The sequence below is a fragment of the Leptopilina heterotoma genome, unplaced genomic scaffold (assembly GCF_015476425.1).
Source record: "Leptopilina heterotoma isolate Lh14 unplaced genomic scaffold, ASM1547642v1 Lhet_52, whole genome shotgun sequence".
NCBI lineage: Eukaryota > Metazoa > Arthropoda > Insecta > Hymenoptera > Figitidae > Leptopilina > Leptopilina heterotoma.
In genome coordinates, this window is record NW_025111114.1 from 1879449 (window position 1) to 1899384 (window position 19936).

The 19936-nt window shown below is 23.7% G+C and overlaps 3 protein-coding genes across 4 annotated transcripts; all 3 read left to right on the top strand.

Moving 5' to 3' along the window:
- Positions 1-201: 201 nt before the first annotated feature.
- LOC122507882 lies at positions 202-3883 on the top strand. 2 transcript variants are annotated; one of them, XM_043620850.1, is made up of 3 exons: positions 202-1106; positions 1257-1590; positions 3547-3883. In XM_043620850.1, exons 1-3 carry the CDS (start codon positions 1084-1086, stop codon positions 3754-3756), a joined length of 567 nt encoding a protein of 188 aa, XP_043476785.1. In that variant the 5' UTR covers positions 202-1083; the 3' UTR covers positions 3757-3883. The 2 variants fall into 2 exon arrangements, with proteins under 2 accessions (XP_043476785.1, XP_043476786.1); XM_043620851.1 differs by having other exon boundaries at positions 1297-1590.
- A 1687-nt stretch (positions 3884-5570) lies between these two features.
- On the top strand, positions 5571-14735 carry LOC122507859 (uncharacterized protein C05D11.1-like). The gene is made up of 14 exons (XM_043620801.1): positions 5571-5795; positions 6360-6601; positions 6880-7048; positions 7593-7756; positions 9543-10064; positions 10591-10845; positions 10972-11145; positions 11634-11870; positions 12015-12195; positions 12408-12660; positions 13062-13248; positions 13475-13618; positions 13786-14096; positions 14564-14735. The coding sequence occupies exons 1-14, from the start codon at positions 5624-5626 to the stop codon at positions 14619-14621; spliced, it is 3069 nt and encodes a 1022-aa protein (XP_043476736.1). The 5' UTR covers positions 5571-5623; the 3' UTR covers positions 14622-14735.
- Positions 14736-15124: 389 nt separating this feature from the next.
- On the top strand, positions 15125-15958 carry LOC122507926 (Sjoegren syndrome nuclear autoantigen 1 homolog; the record flags this gene model as incomplete). Its single annotated transcript, XM_043620938.1, has 2 exons — positions 15125-15343; positions 15728-15958. Coding segments are annotated over 2 exons (300 nt in total), but the record flags the coding sequence as incomplete, so codon positions are not given.
- Positions 15959-19936: the final 3978 nt, after the last annotated feature.

Consider the following 19936-nt stretch of genomic DNA (forward strand, 5'->3'; position numbering starts at 1 on the left):
AACTTAAAAATTCAGATAAAATTCTCTATTCTTCAAGATTGAGTAGGGCTCAGTCCCTACTAGAACTCTGGTAATTTTTAGATGATTAGAATTATTAAATTTGAGAGTCAACTATAAATAATAAGATTTCCTTTTTTATTTTTTTTTTTTATACCCTAATTTTTTTTGTCAAAGTTAATAGATTTTATTTAACAAAATAATAGTTGTTACAATAAATTATAGTTTCATACCCTGGTATATTTGTTTGTCATTTCAAACACAATGATAGCAAAAATCGATGGTATAATTACGAACGTTAATAATTTTAATCAATGGCAGTTACTATTGCAGACAATTATCATAATTACCAACCACTATAACCAATTAGTAGTTCAGATTCAGAATCATTACAACCGCAACAGACGATAATTAGGAAAACTATCAGTTTTTTAATTATTGAAATTATAAAAACAGAAACAATTTCGAAAATATTCCTCATAATTGCAATTATGTATATTAAAACACCGATATTAAAATTAATAAATGTTAACAAATTTAATAAAGAAACGAAATTAAATGAAATATCTGTTAATGAAATGAGAACGGATCTTGAGAAATATGTTGCCGATCAGAGTGTATAGTTCAACTTCCTTTTGATTTTAATTTTATTTTTTCTCTCTTTCAACGTAGAAGAAAGTCACCGACATTCGATTATAGGTCGTCAATATATTACAGGAGGAAATTGATCAAACTTTTCTTTGTGACCCAATGGTTGTTGAATTGAAAGGAGGAATCGCGGAGTTTAATATCCTTATAAAAACTCAAAGAGGAAAAATGTAGTTGAGAAGCTCAAAGAAAGCAAACAATATTTGTTAGGGAATTTCTTCAACTGTAACAATTTCGAACAATTTTATTATAAAAATTTTAACTGCATTTTGTATTTTAAAAGCAATGTGGAATTTTTGTTTTGTGTGCTTGACATGGAAAAAATGACATTGAGACATGCGAGAGAAGATTGATCCTAGAAACAAGTTGCAGATCGATTTTAAGATGACACGACATTGTTGACTCAGTTTTGGAATGTCTTTTTAGAAGGGATGAGACATGGTAGGCACGGCAAACTGCGGGTAAGTTATATTTAGAAAAGAAAATATAGTAAAATATTATTCTCTCCTTTTTTTGTCAAATAAATAAAAATTTATTTTGATAATAGAATTTACGATTTTGTTTCGTTTTTTTTTTGTTTTCCTATGGACAAAATGTATTTTTATGTTTAGTACTGTTCAAACTCTATTTGATTTTACACGAACGGATCAGCTTGATAGCTGGACAGAGTATTCGGACACAATAAAACCGAGTGGAATGTCGAAAGCAATTCTCGTTATTCAGAAAACCCAGCTTTTGCAAAGAGCAGTCCTCTTCACTCTATTCAATCCAAAACCAAATGGAACTGGCTTTGCGGCAATTCGTTGCGATACAAACTTCGATCTCAAGCAATTTCAGAATATTATGATTAAATGCCGTGGTCAGGGTATTAATCAAAAATACAAAATGCTCCTGAGGCACAAAGGAATGGGCAAAGACGCTGTGATTTATGGTCAAGTCTTCACGGTAATACAATTTTTTGCTCATCTATCACACTCTCATTCTCTCCCTATTGTCACACCTTTACATCTCACACAACCCTTATTTCATATAATATTGACTCTCCATAAATTATTTTCGCAAAATAATTAATTACTCCATCAAAAGTTTATATTTAGTTATTCAACATGTTATATATTACATTATTATATATTATTATTTTTACATTATCGTTATTTTTATTATTATTATTATTATAACTAGCAAATGTTACGCTTGGAACGTGATATTCAATTTATTATTGTTATACAAATTACAAAATTTGTTTATTTTCAAATATAAATTTTTGAAATAATTTCATAATCAAAATTTTAAAAATTCACTTAAGTACCTACAAAATTAATTATTTTTATTACTGTTCATATTTTCAAAAATTTTAATCAAATTTCACGAAAGAATTCATTTATTTTCTAAAATTTTAATAAATCCTGCGCTAGAATTCAATTAATTTTATTAATAGTAAAATTCTTCTCAAAAATTCAATTAATTTTATAAATAGTAAAATTCTTTGCAGGAATTCAATATTATTTTCAAAATAATTTAAATTGAGGCCTTGGATCCAATAACTCGCCCGACGCTCGGAGGAACGCGCAACTGCCAGTCAGTGAGCAGTGAGCGCCTCTGGGCCACTCACTGCTACCCGACTGGCATTAGCGCGAGTCTCCGAGCGTCGGGCGAGTTATTGGATCCAAGGATTCAATTATTGAATTCCTCGGATGAATTCAAATATTTTTAAATATTTCCGAAATTTCAATTATTTCCTAAAATTTTAATGAATGATTCAAAACAATATAAAATTTGTAAATAATTGCATTGTTGAGAAATTTTTATTATTTATAAAAAAAAATTAAATGTTAGCGTATAATTTTATATGAAATTTTTTTTTTGAAATAATTGAATTCTTTTGGAAAATTTTAGGTATTAAAATAGTTGATATTTTACATTATTTGAATTGAGGAAAATTTTTGGAAAAATTAAAATTTTACCAAGAATTTTATTAAAATTTTTAAAAATTATTGATTTTTGGAATAGAATTTAATTATTTTTAAAGATAAACATTTAACTACTTTCAGAAGAATTTAAATTATTAATTTTTTTTTTGCAAAAATCGAAGTTCTTTCTAATTATATTCATTCAGAATTGAAATTTTATAAAATTTCAAATTGTAACCTTTTGAAGTTCATCTATTTATGAAAATTGTAAACGCAACTCTTTTAAAATTCAATTAATTTTGAAATATTTAAATAAAATTATTCATTAAATAATTTCTAAGTAATAATTTTATGATAGTACTTCAAGAATTAAGTTATTTAAAATTAAATTATTGTCATAAATAAAAAAATTGAAGGTTTTATATTAGAATTCGTGGCAATTTCATAGTTTATGAGACAAACAAAAAAGACACAAAAATTCAGAATTTTCTTATGAATTCTAAAAATTTAATTTTTTCCAGTACTTTTAATAAAAATCCCTTACTTTTCCCTCATTTCGCTGACCAATTCTACTTTCCCTGACTTTTCCCTGAATTTCCTGATCTGAGGCAACCTTGAAAACGTTAATTTAAAATGTACAATAATTAAAAATAATAAATTTAAAAAGTAATAAATAATAATTTATTATAATTTACAAAACAAAATAAATAAATAAGTTAGTATTAAATTTGACGAGTGTATAAATAAATAAATTCAATAAAAAAATAATAAAAAAAAATATTAATTAATAATAGAAAAAGTTAATATTAAATATAACAAAAATAATAATAATAATAATAATAATAATAATAATAATAATTGTAATAGTAGTAATAATAATAGTAAAAGTAACTTAATAATTCAGAAACCTTATAATAGCAAATAAGAAAATGAATCAATTAATCATTGTAGCGAAATAAAAAATTTGCCAGAGAATCTTTTATTATTCCAGGCACCGGAAAATGAATTTGCAACTATTAAATTACCATTGATAGATTTTAAACCATACTATAGAGGACAGCAATTAGCTCTGGATGCCTATCCTTTAGATATATCGGCCATCACGAATATAGGCATTAAAGTGGACAACGGACCTTATCTGCCAGATAATCAACCTGGAGTATCGGCGCTTGAAATTGATTGGATTAAAGCCGTTAAATGATGGGAAAAATACCAATTTCTATCGCACGCCAGTTCAAAAAAGGGAATAAAAATTTATTTTTATTTAAATATTATATATATATATATTCTTTGAAAAAAAAAAAAAAAAAATTCGTCTAGTAAAAGAAGTTACCCTTTTTCAAAACTCTATTATCTATTGAAGAAAAATGTTACTTAAAACTCTATTCTATTTATATTATAAAATAATTTAATAATTTAAAAACTATTCTAAATCTATTTTACAAAACTGTGTGTAAAATGTTTAATTTATAAATATTTACTATAAATTAAAAAATTTTAAGTCAAACGTTAAATTGTATCATATTATATATTTATTATAAACAAATAAATATAAATTTTAGAAAAATGATCTTTTATTTAAAAAAAATAGAATTTGATACCTAGAATTTCTCCTCATTTTCAGAAAAATTTTTCTAAAAATTTTGAAGTTTATTATATCAAAATAATAATTCTTATTAAAAAAGTTAATTTTTTCTTCGTCTTATTAAAAAATTAATAAGACAATAATAATAATAATTAATTAATTATAAAAAAAATTTATTCACCGAATATAAATATTTTTAAAAAATGATTAAAAATCACGTAACTGTTAAAAAAGATTCATTAAAAAAGTGAAGATTGGTTGACAAACGATAAGTTTGTCTTTAAACCAAAAACAATAGTTTTTTAAACAAATAATTTAATGAATTTGATGTCTAACCTTTTTCTCTTTACCACAGGCCTCAGAGAATCTGAAACAAAAATAGAAAACAGTTATTAATTTATTTTGCGATTTCTGTTTTTTAATTTACTTCAAAAAAAAAAAAATTATTATTAATATATAAATTAAAACAAGTACCAAAAAAACATGTCAATAAAATATAAGAAAATATTTAAAATTTCACAGGTTTATTTAACGTTCCTACTAATTACGCTGAAAAAATAATTCAAATAACCGATTATTATTTGTCTATTATCAAATAAATATTTACTTGAATCAAATGATTTTTATTTAACTCAATTAAATTGTATTTACAACAATTAAATTTTATTTACATCAATTAAAGTGTATTTACAACAATTAAATTTTATTTACATCAATTAAAGTGTATTTACATCAATTAAATTGTATTTACAACAATTAAATTGTATTTACATCAATTAAATTGTATTTACAACAATTAAATAATTGTATTTACATCAATTAAGTTGTATTTACAACAATTAAATTGTAATTACATCAATTAAATTGTAATTACATCAATTAAATTGTATTTCCTTCAAATACTAAATTTATTGGTTCGAAAAAAGTCATGTGATTTAAATAAAAATAAAAATTACATGATCCAGGAAAATATTTACTAATATTTATTTGATAGTAGACAATGGTTTAAATCAAAATAAATTTTTCTCAGCACAAAACAGATTTGAATCAATCGATTGTTGGTCCAAATATACCGATGGATAAATTCCCAAAGAATAACTAAACTACCAAGGGTAATGCAGATTTTTTCATTTCCTCATACAATAAATCAAAACAAAAGCAGGAAAAACAATACATTGTTGAATTTCAAATTATTTAATCAATGAATTTTGAAAAATTAAGTATTTCTCTTTCCGCGCAAATTTTGTTGCAAATTAATTATTTTTAGCGCACTATAAAAAATAATGAATAATGTATAGTAAATTTATGCAAATGAATATTTATGTCATCTTATGTGGCGATAAAAACACATAGTATATGTATATATGTAATTATAATAACAGAGTAGGCTGGAGAGACGCTCGATAAGAAAGGAAACAAACAAACTTGTAATATATATATATGACATTGAAACTGTGAAACAAACTCTGTGTGTGTAATAAACATGGCGCCGGTTGACAATTCACCTACGGGCAGTATGAGCGGTTTTCAATTAATTTGTTCATTTAAATCAAATGAATCAATTCCTGTGCATAAATATAAATCAGTCAATACTGGACTAACTGTTTTTATAGCCGATGTTGATGGACCTCTTGTTTGTGGCTTTTTTTGTCTCGGTAAGTTCCAAAAAGACATGGAAACATAACCTTATTTTTAATATAATGGCATGCTAATCATCTATTTCTGTCTGCATTGCGATTTGGTATAATTAATTGAATTATTAATTATTGAAAAGTAATTTATTCAGTATTAAAAAAAATAAAAAATTTGGAGTAAAAAGGGAAAAATTGAATTGATATTTTGAAAAATTATATCAACACCCATATTGAAGGGAAACCATTTTGGAACTGTAAAAGGGTTTTCATAGTCTGCATACGCCCCGTAAAAAAACTTTTAATAATTAATAATTTTTCTCGATTTTTCTATCCATTTTTTTCCATCTTAACAAAAAATCCTACTACCACTCACAATAATTATAACAAAATTAATTTCAACATCAAAAATATTCTCATGAAGTAAAATTTTGTTATAATTATAATGACAGTATTATAATTTTTTTTATTCTATTTAATTTTTCATTTTCTTATAATTCTATTTCGTTTTTACGAAAATCAAATTTCTGTCTTTTACAAAAATTGGATTTAAATAAACTAGAATGGAATTTTTAATAAATTTTTCAGCAACGGAAGCATTCGATGACGATGGCCTGCCACATACATTGGAGCATCTTGTTTTTATCGGCAGTGAGAAATATCCATACAAAGGAGTTTTGGATTTAGTGGCGAACCGATGTCTTGCATCCGGTACAAATGCATGGACAGAAACTCATCACACTGCCTACACAATGAAAACTGCCGGCTCCGAGGGATTTTTATCTCTAATGCCTATTTACCTTGAACACATTCTTTTTCCCACACTTACGGTAATTTTTCATTCTTTCTTTCACAAAAAAAAAATTTTAAATAAAAAACCAAAAAAATAAAATTCTAGAGACAAGAGAAATTAAAAACAAAAAATTCTAGAGACATAAAAATTAAAAATAAAAATTTCCAGAGATAAAAGAAACCGAAAATAATAAATTCTAGAAACAAAAATAATTAAAAACGAAAAATTCTAGAGAAAAAAGAAATTAAAAACTTAAATTCCACAGACAAAAAAATAAAAAACCGAAACAAATATTTAGAGACAAAATTTTTTTAGGAATCTGCTTATAAAACAGAAGTTCATCATATTACCGGAGAAGGCAAGGATGCTGGAATTGTTTACTCTGAAATGCAAGGTTGCATGAACACCGGCGAGGAAATGACGTACATGAAACTTTTAAGAGCTCTTTATCCGGGAAAATGTGGCTATAAATCCTACACTGGCGGTATGTTAATTATCTCTACTTTTTTTTTACAAATATACTAAATTTACAAAAACAAAATATTTTTTTAATACAATATTTTGTTCATAAATTTAATTGATAATACAATATTTTGTTCATAAATTTAATTGATAATACAATATTTTGTTCATAACAAAATTAATTGATAATACAATATTTTGTTCATAACAAAATTAATTGATAATACAATATTTTGTTCATAAACAAATTTAATTGATAATACACTATTTTGTGCATAAATAAAATAATTTAATTGATAATTCAATATTTTGTTCACAAAGAAAATTAATTAATAATACATTATTTTGTTCATAAACAAAATAATTTAATTGATAATACAATATTTTGTTCACAAACAAAATTAATTGATAATGCATTATTTTGTTCATAACAAAATTAATTGATAAAACAATATGTTGTTCATAAACAAAATAATTTAAATGATAATACAATATTTTAATCATAAAAAAATTAATTGATAGTACAGTATTTTGTTGACAACAAAATTAATCGATAATTAAAATAGGTGCTTTGGAAAATTTACGAGAGAGTACTTCAAACGAAAAAGTTCGCAATTATCACAAAGAATATTACAGACCGGAAAATTTGACAATAATAATTACTGGACAAGTGAAACACACAGAGGTATTTAAAGCACTTCAAGGAATCGAGGAGAAAATTTTGTCAAAAGTAAGAGACAATTCTTAATATATAATAAATTCAAATAACTTGTCCATTAACAAATAAGTATTTACTTGAATCAAATCATTTTTATTTTAATCAAATAAATTTGAACCAATAATTTGAATTTTAACCAATAATTTAAATTTAAAACCAAAATTTCAGTATTTGCAGCAAATACCATTTAATTGACTCAAATAAAAATTATTTGATTCAAGTAAATAAAATCCACAAGTTTTCAACGTTCACAAGTATTTTCTATTAAAAAAATATTTTCATAAAGTTTACAATAAAAATTGCAAGACAAATTAAAAACTTAAATTTCACATTTAGACAAAAACAAAATTTTTGTCAGTAAAGTCAGGGAAAAAAATTTTTGTCAGAGAAATTAAAAAAATTGAGACCTTTTTAGCCTTATTTTTAAAAATTACGACTTTTTCGACTTTTCTTACAAATATTGCAACAAAATACCACATTTTTTTAGTTTAAAAAACAACTTATTTCGATTTTTATAGTGCGAAAAATAACTATAAACAAATCTTTTAAAAATTATTTTTGAATCATTTTTTAAAATAATTAAATTTTCTAAATAAATCTATAATAAAAATCTTTTAAGATAATTGAGATTTTTTAAATTTTCATTAAAAATAATTAATTTTTTCAGGTATTTTGTTACAATTTTTGAAAATCAACTTTTTAAGAATTATAATTCCAAATTTTGAAAATAATTGAATTTTGAAAAATGTTAATAAAAAATCTTTAAATGTAAATCTAAAAATGAAAATTAATCCAAATTAGCTTCTAATTTTTTTAAATTCAATATTTTCAGTATTTTTAATTACATATTTCTGAAAATTTAAATAACATACAAGAAAGAATAACATTTTAAAATTACTTTTAACATTTTGGAGAAAAAAATCATGTTCAAAATTTTTAATAAAAATTTATCAAAAAATTAATTAGTTTTTTTTTTAAATATTATACAAAAATTCTTTTAGGAAATTCAATTATTATCGAAAAATTACATTAAAATATTTTTAAAAACTAATTCTTAGAATTCTTTTATCATAATTTTTTAAGATTCAATTATCTTTAAACAAAGTAAATAAAAATTTATGAAAATTTACTTTTTTAGACTTATTAAAATTTCGGAGAAATCATGGTTATATTTATAATTAAAATTCTTCAAAAATTTGATTATTTTTATTTATATTTTTCAAAAATTCAATTATTTTTGAAAGATTTTACCAAATTTTAATAGAAATATTTCAATTGAACATAATTAAAAAACTATTATCTTTCAAAAATTATTTAAAAATATTTTTAAAAAAATTAATGGTAAGAATTTCTTTATTATAATTTTTTGAAAATATACCTTAATAAGTTAAGAAAAAACGTGGACAATTATAATTATTATAAAAAATGGAGTTTTTGTATTTAAATAATTGAATTATTCTCGAAGAACTTTCGGACAATTATTTAAAATAATTGATTTATAGATGAAGTAAATTATTAAATTTAATAAATTTTACTTATTTTCCTGTGAAAATAATTTTGTCAGGGAAAATAATTTTAATGTCTAAATTTTTAGGAAAATGGCAAGGAAATTTAGTCAAGTTATTTACTAATTAATTCACTAATTAATTTAGTACCTAATTAAAAATTAATTTAGTAATTAAAAATTAGTTTAGTAATTAAAAATTAATTTAGTAATGAAAAATTAATTTAGTAATTAAAAAATTATTTAGCAATTTATATTATTCGTTGAAAGAAAGTAAGACATTTTGAATTTCAGGGATCGGGGGATTTGTTCAAAAAACCTTGGCAAGGCGAAGTGGAAGCTTTAGCAGAAAAATTTGATTTTGATGTTTTCTATCCTTGCGATGATGAGGACAATGGAATGGTGATAGCAGGTTGGCAAGGATCATCAATTAACGACTATTATAAACATGTGGCTTGTACTGTTTTACTCAGGTATCTCACAAATACATCAGTCAGTCCACTTCAACAGGAGTTTGTCGAAATTGACGATCCCTTTGCGAATGATGTTGATTCGGAAATTTGTGAAAATTCCACACCCCTATATGGTATAAGATTTGATAATGTGCCTAAGGAAAAGATTCCCTTAATAAAGGATCGATTAATAAATACTCTAAAGGAAATTGGTAGCAAGGACGATGGAATTGACATGAAGAGAATGGCCATTGTTGTACAAAAAAGTATTCTCGAAATTCAAAGTGGAATGGAGAGCAGTCCTGACACTATCATTGTTCGATCGTTAGTTAACGATATTTTATTTGGTAATTCAAATGAAGATGTAAGTAAATATTTTAATTCATTTTCTCAATTTTAATTCAAAAATATACTAATTATAATAAATTTTGGGTTGCCACAGGTCAGGGAATTTAGGGAAAAGTCAAAGAATTAAAAAGATTTATTTCTTCTTGAATCAATTTTTGTTTGTCTCATAAACTTTGAAATCACCAATTTTTAATTTTCTCTATTTCTGACAATAATTGAATTTTACAAATTTATTTAATTCGAAATTTCAGAAAATTTTAAAACAACTTCACAATTAAAGTTTCCAAATTGCAAATTAATTGAAGATGACAATTAAATGTATTAAAAATATTTATTTGTGTATCTAATCATTCTTAGAGTAAATCAGAAATTTTTTAAACTCTGAGGGAAAATATCAAAATTCTGTCTAGAAATCAGGGGAAAAACAAAATCAACATTATGTGGCAACCTTGTTAATATTTAAGTACATTTTCTATTATTTATTTACTTTATTATTGTAATAATTCTGAATATTAATAATTTTATAATTTCGATTTGTGCAGCTAAATAAAAGATTAAATTTAATCGACATATTCAGAAAACTACAAAGCGAACCTGCGTCATTCTGGTTAAATCTTTTGAATAAACAATTTGTCGATGCACCATTTGTGTTTACAAAAGGAATTCCAAGTATTAAAAAGAAGATCGAAATGACTAAAGAAGAAGAAGAACGTATTGAGAAGCAAAAACAGAAATTGGGAGATGAAGGACTCAAGAAGAAGGAGAAAGAACTTGAGGAAGCTATCGCAGAAAACGAAGTAATAAGAAAAGTTCCTTTCCGATATAATTTTCAAAAATAATTATTCTAATCCAAAAATTATTTTTGCAGCCTATTAAAATTTAATAATAAATAGTACAAATACTGAATTTTTTTTCTTCTACAGAAACCAGTGCCTGATGAAATATTGACATCTGTACCAATTCCAGGAACAGATTCAATTAATTTCCACTATATAAAAAGTTTTTCTACTGATTCATTGGAGCAGCATCCGAGATTTGACGTTAACAAACTTCCTCTCTATACATATTTAGATCACGCCAACACGAACTTCGTTTATGTATGTATTAATTAATTTTTAATTAATTAATTAATTACTAAAAAAATTTTAAACTTTTCTAAGTCACAAATAAGCTAATTACGATCCACAAGTTTTGAACGTTCTCAGGGTTGCTACGCAACCTGGAAACCTGGAAATGTTAGGGAATTTTAAAAACCTTGAAAAAATTTGGAAAAGTCAGGGAATTTTGATCGAAATCCTGGAGCCAAAATGATAAAAAAAAATTTTATTAAAAATATTTTCATAAATATTTTTAAATACTCATTGCAATTAAAAATAAAAACTTGCATTTTACATTTAGAAGCAAAAAATTAATTTTAGTAGACAATGATAGTGATAGTGATAGTAATGCAAAATTATTGAAATAAAAAAATTTAAAAAAATTAACTTTCATTCATTTGGACATTCAGAACTTTGGAATCGTTTTAATTATAAAAAATATCAAATCTAATTTAATTATTAAATTACTTTCATTGATCAATTTCCAGCTCTTTGTAACAATGGACACATCGAAAGTACCTGAGAATTTGAGACCGTACATTCCAATTTTATTGGAATTACTTTTAGTTTCACCTGTCAATCGAGATGGTAAATTAATACCGTACACGGATATTGTTAACGAATTAGAATCCGATACAATTCAAATTTCGAGTGGAGTAGGAGTAAAGGGTGGAGGTCGCTTTTCTTGTGGCACTTTTAGCCAAGGAGCTAATCTCATACTTCAGGTAAAATTATTTTCTCAATTATTTTACATTTTAATTTAATTGCATTTAAGTGGAATTTAATTTAATTGTATTTAATTGTAATCTAATTTAATTATATTCAAATAAAAAAATTATTTTCTAAATTTTTCATTTTAATTTTCACAGGTGGAAATCGCAAAGTACGCAAAAGGAGTTCAATGGATTAAGGAATTGTTGTACGATACAGAATTTACCCCAGAAAGATTGAAAGTCAATGCTGCTAAAATTCTTAATGAAGTTTCGAGTGCAAAGAGAGAAGGAAATCTAATGACGAGTGCTCTTTTGAAAGGATTATTGTACAAAACAGGTAAAGAATTTTATAAACTTACGAAAAAAATCTCTTACTTGGAAAAAAATTGTTAGAACTTTATACTAAGTAATTATTTATTAATTAATTTTTATTACAAGTAGTAATTTATGAAAATACTTTTAACGAAAAACAAACCGTTTCAAAATTTGTGAACCATTGTGTTATTAAAATAATGAAATTTCTATCATGAAAAATTCTTAATTTTTCAGAGAGCAATCAGTACACATTGAGTGTGTTGCGGCAACAGAAATTCCTTACGAAAATGCTCGAAAGATTGGAAACCAATGAGGGAATGAAGGAAGTCACGTCGGAAATTAATCAAGTTCGAAAAATTCTAACTATGCCGAATTTCATGGCCCTTCACATGGCTTTCAATGTCGATAAATTAGTCGCACAAAATCCAAATGTCTACGCACCATGGAAAGAATTTTTCTGTGACGTTCAATGTCCCGACAAGTCAAAGTAATTATAATAAGTCAAAATAATTTTTTAAAAATTATTTATAATTCAAATCAATTATTTAAATTTACCTACAGTCGACTCTCGATAAATTCAAACTCAAGGGACACAGGAAAATTTTTAATTTAGCAAATTTAGCAAATTTTTCCAAGTATCAAAATTTCTTCAAGGGACCAGAAAACAATTATAAAATTATTGACAAATTCAATTTATCAACAATTTATTTATTTATCGAGAGTTGATTGTAATTTTATCGAAATTAGAATTATTTACTAGATTATTATTATCATTATTACTATTTTTATTGAAAAATAAATTTAAAACTGGAAAAGTTTTTTATTTATTATTATTTTTCTAGATTTTATTTTAGATTACAAAAAATGACATAAATTTTTATTTTTCAGGTTAAAAATTCATGCGGATCATGAATTTATAAATCCATTGGGAAACATTGCATTGAATGGATGTGTCACTGGTCTAGGATGCATTGAATCTGCATTTATGGTTCAATGTACACCTTCTATTAAAGATTTTATGCATCCCGATAAGGCAGCTTTGATGGTTTATCTTCAGTACCTAACCCAATTAGAGGTAATTATCAATTCAACTAAAAACTACACGGAAAAAAATTTAGCGATAAGTTTCTCTAGAGTGGCGAAAGTATTAATTGAAACCAACTAAAAATTTCCATAATATACTATTCTTTGTAGAAATTAAAAAACTTTTTTTAATCCCCAACGAAAAAATTGTAAGAGAAAGGATTGTAAAACGAATTTTTTTTGTTATGTTACATAAAAAATATTTCAAACAATTTCAGGGTCCAATGTGGAAGAAGATTCGAGGTCAAGGTCACGCTTATTCATACGGAATGAGTGTTGCATCAAATGAAGGTCATCTTTACTTTACTCTATATAGAGCAGTAAATATCATAAATGCTTACAAAGAAGCCAGAGCAATAATGGTAATTTTTTTCGTATATTGAAATTAATTAATTAATTAATTAACTAATTAATTAATTAACTAATTAATTAATTAACTAATTAATTAATTAATTAATTAACCATTTAAATGGTTAACTAAAATCTTTTAATCAAATTTTAATTATTTTCCTTTTATCTGAATTTTCAGGAAATGTATCTCAATCAAGATAATTGGGATTCAATTTTATTCGATTCGGCGAAATCGTCACTGATTTTTGAAATAATAAACAGTGAGAAAACTGTTCAAGGCATGATTGGACAATCGTTGTTGTCCAACTATTTTAACATTCCTCACGATTATAATCGGCAACTGGTGAAAAATGTTTCATCTGTTACGCTCGATGATGTTCATCGTATTGCACCTCAGTATATTAAAAAATTATTAGATCCCAAAGCTTGCACAACATCAATTGTTTGCCATCCAAGTAAAGTTGAGGAGATCGCTAAGGCTTTCAGTGGGTGAGTGGCACTTTTAATAATCAGAAATGAAAATAAATAAACAAAACAAATAAAAATATTAACAACAATAGTAATAATAATAAATTTTGTCTTCAATAATTTTCGAAAATCAAAATAATTTAATTAAAAAAAATAATTAAAAACTAATAAAGAAAGAACTAATATTCTTTTTTTAAAGAATATTTAAAAACTAATTATTTAATTACAAGAATAATTAAAACTAATTAGGGGCCGTTCAAAAAATACGTAACGCTATTTTTCGGAAATTTGAACCCCCCCCCCTCCCCCCATGTAACGCAATGTTGTATACATTAGCGCCATTTTTTCTGCTGACCGTAACAAATAGCTTGACCCCCCCCTCCCCCCTAAAGCGTTACGTATTTTTTGAACGGCCCCTTATTTAATTAATTTAAATAATTCACAGGATTAATTAATCAAAAATAATTAATTTACTCTTCTTTTTTCAGATTTGGTTACGATTTAAAAGCATACAACTCGCTTGACGAAACGCATCTTAATGAATAAAAAAAAACAAAATTGTGACTTTCATGTGCTTTTTTTACTTTTAAGTATCTAATAACAAATTAATGTGCATTTTGTAAGAAATAGAAGTTATTAATAAAAAATTTTTACTGGTTACCTTACATCGTTAATATGCACATTCACAAAGAGTAATTTTAATCAATTTTAATTCACGAAAAAAAATTTCAAATGACTTTAATTTGATTTTTAAAAACAAAAGAACCTCATAATGGTTAAATGTCACAACTTCTTTTAATTATTATTTCTTTCTGTAAACAAAAATTCCACTAAAATCCACTTTTGAGATTATTAATTCAAGAATTCTTTTTCTTCAAGAAAAAAATTTCAGCTCATCAATTTTTTGAAAGAGAAAATAGAGAAATTTAATGAGAAATAGAGAAGGAAAATTTAACCTAAATGCAGGACCAACAGGAGCAATTAACAAAATGTATGTTTCTACGCAGAGAAAATTTGTAAAATAAGTTATAAAATGAAAAAAAAAAAAAAAATCACGCGACATTAAAGGTATTAATGAATTGAAGGGAGTGAGAAAGAATTTAGATGAACAAATACACGCCGAGGAGGAAAAACGGAACCAACTCATGAAGGAAGTCGAAAGGATGTCCTACAAGATCAACGAGCTAAACGAGAGTCTCTCAAAGAAAGCTGCAGTGCGTCATGAATACGATCGTACCATTCAAGAAGCTGAAGGTGCATATGAGAAGGTCAGGAAAATCAGGTTGTTGAGTCTCACTTATTTTCTATATGCTTTCATTTCAAATAACCAAATTATTTTTTACTTCATTTTTTTTCTTCTCTTTTTTTCTTTGTTTCCTTTCTTTTCTATTTTCGTTAATAAAATACTTTTTCTTTAATTAAAAATAAATAAATAGTTTTCAATAAAATTTTTTATATTTTTAAAGGAAATAATCATAGAAAAAAATATTATAATTTTAATTACACAAAAAGTATTTATATTCGTTCAACTCTAAATTTCATATAGGCATAAATTAAGAATTTAATTTTCATTTTCAAATTAGCAATTTATCGTTCCAGGCTGATTATAATTTCTCATGTAAGTAGAAAATTCAGTGAATTTCTCATTTCAGATTATAGAGAGTTCTCAACTTTTACTCAATCTACTAAAAAGAGAAGCTGCTAATCTCGACGAGACACTGCATACGAATTAAGATATGATCTGATCTTGAAAAACTAGAACAAAACAAATTTCAAATTCCACCCTTTCAAGAAATGAATATTTCCAAAATAAAAAAAAAATTCTTTCCTATTTTCCAACAAAGTTTCTAATTTCCAATTTCGAAGAGAAAAAAAGGAAAAAATTTTAATTCTTTTTTTCTCTCTCTTCAGTTTATTAAAATATAAATCCGCGAAAATGATCAGCACACATGATTTCATCCTGTTTACATAATTATATTTGCCAATTAGATTTCTCTAATAACCTAAATAACCAGATAAAATGCATATATTCTACACACTGGAATTGAAAACTTGGAACATTGGTTTCTAATTTCCGGAGTAATCCCACAATTCATCGCTCTATTTGTCATTCTAAAGAACCAACGACATTATTATATTTGTTTTCAGAGCGTATTATATTCTTAAAAGAATATATGTATATTTAAGAAAAAATTAACACACTTTTTTCAACTGATTGCAAAATTTAAAAATATATATTATTTATGCAAATTATGTCCATTAAGAATAAATAAAAATAAAAATTTTTTTCCAAACACTTGTAACAATAATCAATTTCAAGAACCAAAGCAGAAAATAAATAATGTTGCCATTAATCAAATATATTATCGTATGGGAGATATTTAATTATTCCAGTAGTCAATTAACTTGATGAAATTTTCAAGGTGTTGGACTTTATAATCGAGAGGTAAATTGCAAAAGTCAACATAGTTCGAAATTTTTATTCTAATGAAACAGGTGACACGATGGAATGTTTGATTGTAAATATACGGGAATTATTAGAGAAATCCTTTTACTCCAATTATCTTAACGTTCGCCATTTACAACCAAGAAGGTCAATCAACTCTACATTATAATTTCAAGTGTCCCTATCTCCGATGTTATTTTAATTCAATTTTTTATTTCCACTATTTTACTTGTCATGAAAAAAATTCTCCTAATTTTACATCTGTCATACGTAATTCGTCTCAACAGGTAAACCGACAATTTTATAGTTATGATAAAAAAAACATAATCATAATACTTAGCATGATCCAGTGGATAACTTTAATAGAAGGTTAAAAATCTTTCGAAAGAGAAACTATCATTTTTTTATTTTTCTCCAAAAAAAATAAACAAGTTTAAAAAAAAAACTTCTTGACATTCTTAATAAAGTTTCGAACGTTCTAATTAGCGACATTATTTTTAATACTTTTAATTTGTATTTTATTATAATTAAACTATTTTGTTTATTAAAAAATTGATTTTTACCTAATTAAACATTCAATTTAAGTTATTTTTCTTCTTTTTGTAGTAATTTTTGTATTTTTAGTAAAAAAAATATTTAAATCGAACAAAATTTCGTTCTTTTTGTACTTTCAAAGCTTTAGAAAAATCTTTGACATATTAGCAACTTTTCCAAACAATAAAAAATTATAATTAAATAAAATTTATATAATAAATAAAATAACAAAAAAAATTCAATTTTTAAAATTTTTTAAATTTTGTTAAAAAATTAATTTCGAACTAATTAAATGTCATTGCAATTGTTTTTCTTATTTTTGTAGTAATTTTAGTAAAAAAAATATTTAAATAGAGCAAAATTTCGTTTTTTTGCACTTTCAAAACTTTAAAAAACTTTCTGACATTTTAGCAATTTTTCCAAACAATAAAAAAATATAACAAAAATATTGTAATTAAATTTGATTTATATAAAAAATAAATTAAACAAACAAAAAATTCAATTTTCTAAAAGAATAATTTAACCTTGAATTAAAATTAAAATATTTAGAATTTTTATAATTAATTTTTTTAAAGTTTAATAAACGAAATTTTGTTGATAAAAAAATATTTTCATAAGTTGCAATAAAAATTAAATTATTTTAAGATAAATTAAAATTAAATATTTTGGAACTTTATAATTAATATTTTTGTATTTTCCCAAAGTTTTGAACGTTTAAAGAACGAATTTTTTTCACATCTTTTAAATTTCTATTTTTTATTATCAAATTATTAAATTATTTTGTTTATTAAAAAATTGATTTCGAACAAATTAAATATTTAATTGTAATTGTTTTTCTTATTTTTGTAGTAATTTTAGTAATTTTAGTAAAGAAATATTTAAATAGAGCAAAATTTCGTTCTTTTGTATTTTCAAAATTTTAGAAAACTTTTTGACATTTCAGAAATTTTTCCAAACAATAAAAAAAAGGTAACAAAAAAATTGTAATTAAATTCGATTTATATAAAAAATACGAAATTTTGTTCATTAAAAAAATATTCTCATTTACTGCAATCACAATTGCAGTAAAAATTAAAAAACTAAATTAAACATTTAGAAACTGTACAATTAATTTTTTTTTAATTTTCCTAAATTTTTTAAGTTTAATACCTGAACGAAATTTTGTTTATTAAAAAAATATTTTTATTTACTACGATTATAATAAAAATTAAAAATTTAAAACATTAAAAAACTATACTTAATTTGTTTAAATTTTCCTAAAGTTTCAACTTTCAATGAACGAAATATTTTTCTATTTAAATTACATATTTAGAAAAATTACCATCCAAAAATGAAAAATAGTAAAAATTAAATATTTTCTTATTTTTTTGTGCTATAGGTAGGTACAAAATAATTCTTTTCTGTAAAAAAAGTGCAAATTAAAAGATGTAAAAAATATCGTCGTTCATTTGAACGTTCGAAACTTGAGGATCATTTTTTTTAACGTGACTTTGTATTAAAATTAACTATATTATTTTAATTAAAATTAAATTGAAAATTTAGTAAATTAAAGTTAAAATTGAAAAAAAAATAATTTTCGTAATAAAAAATATTCGAAAAGAAATAATTTTCGAACTTTAGAAACATATATTTTGTGTTGTAATTTTTTTTATTTTTAAGTTTAAATTTACGTTGCACTTGAGAAATATTAGAAATTGAAAAAAATGGTTTAAAATAAACTCTATAGTCCTAAATTATTAGTACAAGGCACGATTGAGATTAATGAAGTGTTTCACGCAAAATAATACTACCAATAATAATTTAGATTACAATATAAATAAATAATTTTAATCTAAAATCGATTGAATTAATTAGAAACCTTTTTTTCTTAGACTCTTCTAATCTTTACACCTTGATAATTTTCATATTGAGAAATGTCGATAATTCTTACACACTTGACGGACAAGTAATTTACGAGAGAAACAAAGTGGACTCTATAAACACATTCGCCACATACGAGAAAGAGGAGATTTTCCTTCCTTTTAAGTGGACACAATGTTAGTGGGTCAATTTTATAGAAACAAGAGAGAATCAAGATTTCATTTGAAGAAAATCGTGTTATAATGAAAGTACACACTTGAATGTTGCAAATCAACAAAACCTTATCTACGAGCACCGTATAAAGAGAGGATACTATTTATGATAAGAAAATAATGTAACGAACTTAATTTCACTTAAGCAGGATACACGAAAGAATACTTAATTTTCATTCGTATTTCTATATATGTGTATAATAGGAAATAAAGAGAAAGGCAATAATAATTATTAACAAATTATTTATTACAACTAAAGTTGTATTTCATTTTAAAATAATTGTTAATTATGTTCATGATTGTTCTTAATTATTGTTTTTGATTTTATATTTTTTATTTATATGTTATGTTATAATTTATCAATGTTGCAATTGTACCATTAACACGCGATTTCTATAATTATATAAAAGTGAAGCACGCATATTTTCTTTTCATTTTACCGAAGCACATTATTTTTAGAAAATTTTTATTTATGAATTAAATAAAATTTAATTATTTAAATTATTTCTCATTATTTAAATAATTTTTTTTATTTACGGTTAACTAAATTATTAGATAAATTTAATGATTAGCTAGATTAATTAATTTAATAATTCAATTACTATTAACTATTATTAATAACTTAATTTATTTAATAATTTTATTTATTATTTTTAATTCAATTTGCACCTAAAAAAAATATTTGACTCAGCCTTTAGTCTTTTTATTTATTTGAAATAAATTATATTTGATTCAAATAAATTTTACTTGAATCAAATAAATTATACTTGGTTCAAATAAATTTTACTTGATTCAAATAAATTTTATTT

Bases quoted from the DNA above. Each gene is read 5' to 3' on its own strand.
- LOC122507882 (XM_043620850.1), top strand. From the start codon at position 1,084: ATGGTAGGCACGGCAAACTGCGG. The intron at 1,107-1,256 runs GTAAGTTATATT...TTTTATGTTTAG, and splicing joins GTAGGCACGGCAAACTGCGG to TACTGTTCAAACTCTATTTG. The intron at 1,591-3,546 runs GTAATACAATTT...TTATTATTCCAG, and splicing joins TTTATGGTCAAGTCTTCACG to GCACCGGAAAATGAATTTGC.
- LOC122507859 (XM_043620801.1), top strand. From the start codon at position 5,624: ATGGCGCCGGTTGACAATTCACCTACGGGCAGTATGAGCGGTTTTCAA. The intron at 7,757-9,542 runs GTAAGAGACAAT...TTTGAATTTCAG, and splicing joins AGGAGAAAATTTTGTCAAAA to GGATCGGGGGATTTGTTCAA. The intron at 13,249-13,474 runs GTAATTATCAAT...AAACAATTTCAG, and splicing joins AGTACCTAACCCAATTAGAG to GGTCCAATGTGGAAGAAGAT.